Source organism: Morone saxatilis, unplaced genomic scaffold, assembly GCF_004916995.1.
Source record: "Morone saxatilis isolate NCDOM2014 unplaced genomic scaffold, NCSU_SB_2.0 Contig20, whole genome shotgun sequence".
NCBI lineage: Eukaryota > Metazoa > Chordata > Actinopteri > Moronidae > Morone > Morone saxatilis.
In genome coordinates, this window is record NW_023339763.1 from 10385172 (window position 1) to 10391707 (window position 6536).

At 40.6% G+C, this 6536-nt stretch overlaps 1 protein-coding gene across 1 annotated transcript in view; it reads right to left on the reverse strand.

The window, feature by feature from the left end:
• Window positions 1–6536, reverse strand: part of LOC118331759 (actin-binding LIM protein 3-like) — a 19301-nt gene that overhangs the window by 6146 nt on the left and 6619 nt on the right. Inside the window, exons 8-12 of the mRNA XM_035666830.1 lie at window positions 6288–6395; window positions 4514–4564; window positions 2107–2244; window positions 1917–1981; window positions 1422–1563 (exon numbers count right to left, since the gene is read on the reverse strand). Of these exons, the coding sequence (XP_035522723.1) occupies window positions 1422–1563; window positions 1917–1981; window positions 2107–2244; window positions 4514–4564; window positions 6288–6395 (504 nt within the window). The remainder of the gene's footprint in view (window positions 1–1421; window positions 1564–1916; window positions 1982–2106; window positions 2245–4513; window positions 4565–6287; window positions 6396–6536) is intronic.

The window sequence follows — 6536 nt, forward strand, 5'->3', positions numbered from 1 at the left end:
AGTAGGATTAATCCTCTGGGGAACATGAATGTCTGTAGAAAAGGCAATCCATCCAGTAGTTGTTGAGATATTCCAGTCTGGACCTAAGTGGTGGGCCAACAGACCGACACTGCCAAAGTAAATGAATTCACCAAGGGTCAATTATTTAGAAGAGTTCATGTTCATGTCACAACCAGTGGACAGCCCATTTTGGAATTAGCCTCTTCTGAAGAATAGATAAGCAAACACCTCTCTGTATTTTCTAATCTGTATAATAACAGCAGGCACAATAAACCCACAGTGATTACGCAGCACTGAACACCCACATTATCCTCACCTCTCTCTGTCTGACCTCCCTGTGCACATAGCTCATTTCCCTCTCTCTCCACCGCTCTCTCACCCTGATTTACCTCTTGGCTTCATGTCATACATCTTCTCTGAACAGCTCCAAATTGCTTTAGCTTCTCACTCCCTTTCTTTCGTTCTCTTTTAAATTTAATTCACTCTCTATCTCGTTCGCTCTCTCTGTCTCTCCTGTTATAACACCCTCTCTTTTATTCCCATTCGACCTACACCTAAACACTCTCTCTTCCATTCTCTATCTGAGTCTCTCCATCTTTGTCTTGCCCCTACACGTGCTGAATGCAATGAGGAATGGGATCAATGGAAGAATTAATACAGAAGTGGGAAACTCTCCCCCACTATGGCTCGCTCAGCAGTCTTGAACCTAAACAGTCTCAACCCAACAACACCCTGTAAAGACCATGTCAGTGTTTACAGATCATATACACATTACATTTTTGTAGTTTGAAGACCAACTTGCAAAGATCAATCACAGTGGCTTTATATTATCATTGTCTTAAGCTCAAAATATGGACCTAAGTCTGCACCATCATGTGCCATTGTATGAGAAATTGATATTGACAACTTTCCACAATCTTAAAGATGAATGAAGCTGCTAAAAATAGGATAAGTATCACTCTACTTTGGTGCAAACTGAAATATCTCAACAACTATTTGATGAATTGCTGTGACATTCATGATGACCAAAGGTCATCATCTGCTCAAACTCTCAACTTTGCAGATAGTTTAGTTCAATGACATTCCTATTTAAGCTGTACTATGTATATAATTCTAAATGGCAAATGTTAGCATGTTAACAAGCTACACTAAGATGTTGAATGTGGTAAACATTATAACTGCATGTTAACATGTATTAGCACTTAACTCAATGCACTGCTGTGCCTAAGTACAGCTACAAAGAGCTGCTAGCATGACTTTGTCTTGAACAATAGGACACAGACATAAACAGACCAAGAAACTGTTACACATTGTAAAATATGCAACTGTAGTAAATGTAGTAAATCTAAATATATATGAGCCGTTTCTGACAGATTTAAGAGGTGACAAAAACAAACACACCCTCACAACCACAGACTTACAGCCATTGAGGGAGCTGAATCCCAGATTGTTCAGCGCCTCCTTGCTGCTACAGCGGGAACTGCGTCTGCTCCCCCACTGGTCATTGTCGTGACAACCCGACCGCGCCTTCATCTCCTCCTTGAGGATCATCCTGCCAATTCCCTGTAGGGAGTGAAGGAGGAAGGAAAAGCATAGGGGAGTAGAAGGATGTGGATCAGAAAAGAAGGTGGACAAATGGGCAGATAGATGGAGTAATAAGAGTTATTTGAGTGGGATGGATGAATGGGTTGATAGATAATAACAGCAGGATGAGACAGTAAAGGCAATAGTTGTTGTATAGACAGACAGAGGATAAATATGGAGTAAAAGATGGAGAGAGGAGCAGAGGAGCATCACTTTGTAGCATGTCCAGTGGGTGAGGTTGAAAAAAAAGCATTTAATTAAGAAGCTCATTAAATATTAAAAGACAGTTAAAATATAAAAGGGGGAATAAGGAGAATGCCCTTCTTTCTTACCCTGTTTATATTATGATTCCATCCATCCTCCTCTCCTCCAGACGAAAACCTCCTCACCCTCGAGACTAGAGACAGAGATGGAGATAAAAGGGGGCCTAGATGTGAATGCACCTTGCATTTGGTGAAAACACAAGTTTCTAAGCACTTGCGTGTGCAGAAGTGTGTGCTTCAGACAGAGAGGGAGCAGTACCTTTTGGAGAGCCAGTGTATGGGTAGTAGTTGGAGTCCGGGTGATAAAGGCTGTTACAGGTGGAGGTGGAGAGGCGACTGGAATTGACAAGGTTCTCGTTGGTCTTACTCTTACTGGCTGTTGGAGAGGCGGATATGTCTGAGGGAAAGATGACCAGAAAAAGAGAGAGAAATCATATCAGTGCAATTATATGCTGATTTACATGCTTGTGTTAACTAAACTGGGAAGGGAAAAGTCACCCATTGAGGAAGAGTAGCAGAATGCAAAAAAAACACCTTCCACATCCACAAAAATGGCTCAGTTAGTTAGTATATTAGTTTAAATGTTTGACTGTTCGACCAATGTGAGTGTGAGAGGTTTCGTGTGTCTTTTCTGTGTGTGTGTGCAGGAGAAACAAGACGGACAAAGTAGTGCATTTACTTACATAATGGGGAGGGCACAGCAGGGAGGAGCGAGGGAGGAGGAGAGGCATCAAAAACAAACAAGGGAACAGAGAACCGAAAGGAGGTCAGAGGAAATGGGATGGGATATGATTCACAGCTTCCAGTAAGCAAGCAAAAGTTATCAAAGGTGCATTGCAGCAAAGCTGATAAGGGACGGAGGAAGGTAGTTAGTGGTGTGAAATATGTGAAGAACATTAAAACAAATGTTGATTCATTTGTGTATGAAGGGTGAAATGTTAGACCAGCAGACTGGCTTGCGGTTTCCTTTTGAAGATGACAGAATGTAATATCTGAAATAGAACTGTTGAAAGGGTTATGACTTTTAGTAGACAGTGTGAAAAGAGTGAGTTGGTCACATGAGGCAAAGGTCATATTTTGACTGATGCTGTGGATGCATGAATGTGACGTTTAGTCCAAAATTACACTGGGCACAAAAATCCAACTGAGCAATCTGTTCCCTATTTGTGATTTTTATTACCAGGTCATTTTTAAAAATCTAAGTCTTAATTTAACAGGGACAAATAAATTCATCATTGTTTGATAATCAACATGCAGAACAGATTCAGTGCGCACATCTTTTGGGCCAAGGCAACCTCCTACACCCTGATCCTGGTAATATTTTTACATCTAAAACAGATATTACAGAAGCATTAAAAGGCTCCAAAAGAAAAACATGCACAGATTTTTGGCCTGCATCAGATCATTCATGCATGTGGAGCTGCTAAAATATGGCAAAATCATTCATGTGTAATCATTTGTTTGCTACATCTGCTATTCTCAAACTCTCGCTATGTTTCTCAGTTGTCCTTCCTGGTAATATAACCAAACACCCCCTTGAGTTGCTCTACAAAGTCTGCACCACACATTGTGGTAGTAAATATACAGTATATGATACGATTATGATGCTTTGCCTTAATATGAAAACTGCTCTATAAATGATTCATGCTGTAAATTCAAATTCTTCCAGAGAGCCCAGAACACAGATTGCCTGCTCAGACAGAAGAGAGAGAGGTTTGTCAGCACTTTGTAGCTCAGCGTAAATCATCCAGAGGTGTTTCTGAGGAACTGTAACTCTGTTGGACCTGACATCGGAGCACTGATGGATCACCTACACACACCTACAGTATTTGGCACTGCTTCTCTCAGTTTTACATCACCTCTTGAATCACCAGTTGAATTTGCAATCTCGTCTGTGATGTGGCCACTAGGGGCTGCGGTCCTTAGTTTAGTTTATTTAGTACCATATTTGGTGACATAAAAACAAAGCAGGTGGCCCACTGTGACTGAATGAATGTAACATTATGATACAATAGCAGAAACACTGAATTTTACAAAGGCAACAAAAAACTAAAAAACTAATGTGTACTTGTCACATTGTGGCCTCAAAGGTTCAGTATTGGGGCTGATAATGATGCAGATCATATTGGTGTCTCCCTCCTCATAATAGTCAGGGTCACAAAAGGGTCAAGTTGACTGTACATGGAGGAAATGTAACTAAATGTAACTGAGATGTAAAATTTCAAATTCTGTTTGAGTCACTTGGTTGAGTTCGTGTGTAGTTTTTAGGTGTGAAACGACTCACTGATTAACTGATTAATCATTACAGCCCTAAACAAGTCTCAACACTCTAGAGATAATATTTGAAACAGCTTATAATGTGATCCTCTGTCTCAGATTATCCAGTAGCACTCCATAAACTCTGAAACTGGCCAGTGCAGGCTTATAGAGGAAATTTCACTTCCTTTGAATACTTTGAGAGAAGCTGGAGAGGAGGACTGAATGTGATCGAAAACACCAGATAATAGACAGATGTTTCCTCTGACTGATTCATTAAGTCAGACAAAGTCAAAGAAGCATGTTTCATACTAGGAATGCATTGACAACGTACACAACAATCAACTGGCTGACAGGTAGACAGCCTAACAAAAGCTATAAAACCACATCATTGTGAGGAACCGACAAACCTTGTCTCTTATAGATGGGGGGTTTCCTGTAAATGTTGGTTTCCTCAGAAGCTGAGAACAGAAACGACAAGAGAATAAGTGCAGAAAGTAAAGGGAATAGAGAGGGAGATTGAGAGGAGAGGAGACAGGAGTAATCTGGATTTCCTTATTCATCTCATCCCACCAAATGAGTTGTGTACATTTGCAGTCTCCTTAACCGTAAAGCTGACAACACGGGTAATAAACTACTATGGTGGAGACAGTGCCTTGCATCCAGACAACCTGACTGACGTGCAGAGAGGCTGATAAATACAGATTCACAGGCTTATTACAGGAAAGAGCAGCAGATGGCACAGGAATAAAGAAGAGGGAGGAGAGCAGTTGAATGGTGGAGAGAGGACTGGATGGAGAGGCAAAGGAAAAAGATAGAGGAGAGGAAACTTGAGGGAACATGTGGCACTTTGTAGCTCTCATTTGGTGGAATGTGCTGTAGAATCATTCAGGTTTGAATGCTGTAAAAACACAACAACATATTAAACTTACTTAAAAATAGTTTGTGTTATGACCTGCAATAAAACGAATAAAGCAACAAAAAAAAATACAACAAAAAACAAACATTGCTTCTAGATACTGCACAAAGCGTGCAACTAACCCTGCCAAAGTAAGGGGTTTGACTCCCAATGGGGCATCCACGCTAAATTTATATGCACTCATGATACTGCGAGGCACTCTGGATAAAAGCATCCACCAAATACTGAGTTTCTGTTGCAGGGCTGGCAAAGAATAACAGCCTCAGAAAAACGGGAGAGAGGGAACATGCAGTGAGAAATGGGCTGAAGGCAGGAGGAGGGAATGATGGAGGGAAACCAAATGCACAGCTTGCACTGAAGAGTAAAGGCCTTTTAAAAGTGAAGGGAACAGAGACAGAGTGAAACATTCAGGGAGGAGAGAGGCATTAGCTTGATAAAATGGAGGATTGATGGAATGTTTCAATAAAATGAACTGGTATTAGTTGTTAGATTAAAGTGCTCATATGTTATACAAGAGCTCCGGATCACTGAGATAAATTAGATAAAGACTCCCCAATGGAATACACTGAAAAGGAGGATAAATACTGTACATTTTTATGGATTTTAAAATTAAAATATGTCAGAAGACTAAAATGATAATGGATAATCACTGAATCAGAGTAAAATATATATATATTATATATACACTTAGATGGTATGTGAAACTTGTTAGGCATCTAAAAATCACACTCATTTTCATTGTTGATGATTCTATTTATTACTTCTTCTTACTTCCCATAGTGGAAGTGACAAACACTCCTAAACCCAAAGATATTCCATGAACAATGATATAAAATAGAGAAGAACAGCAAATCCTCACAATTGAGAAGCTCAAAATAAAAATTGTTTTGCATTTTTGCTTGAAAAATGACAATGAATCAATTACCAGAATCAATTTTTTCATAAATTTTCTGTTGATCAACTAACTGCTTCAGCACTTATAATAATGACAAATGAACAGAATCAGGTTAAAAGTTCAGTGGGAATGTGGTTGTGTCTTTCTTAGGCGAGCAGCTAGTGTGGTTCTGGGGTCAGGACGGGGGTCAGGGTCACTAAATCAAACTGTAGAAACATTTGATTGATTAATGGTTAGCAGAGTCTGAAATGATGACCTACGAGCTACAGTATAAATAAATAGTTGGAGGCGGGGTTGGCTTCTATGTGACATGGGGGAAACTCGGGTTAGTAAACAGGTCGGGGGTCAGTGTTTTGAGATGACGGCCTACCTGGCACATGGAAATGCTTGGGGGCTTGGAAGGTGGTGGTGGTGGTGGGTGTGGCACACCGAGGCTCTGGCTGACTGTAATAGGGTGAACTCCTGCCACTCTCACTGCCTGCAGTCAGTGCAGCCAATCACAGTGAGAGAAACCAAAGCATGAGCAGCAGAATGGCCCACGTCCCCAAACAGAAAGACAGACAGACTGACAACCTAATGAATTACATGTACGTGAGTGTGTGTGTGTGTGTCTATCTAG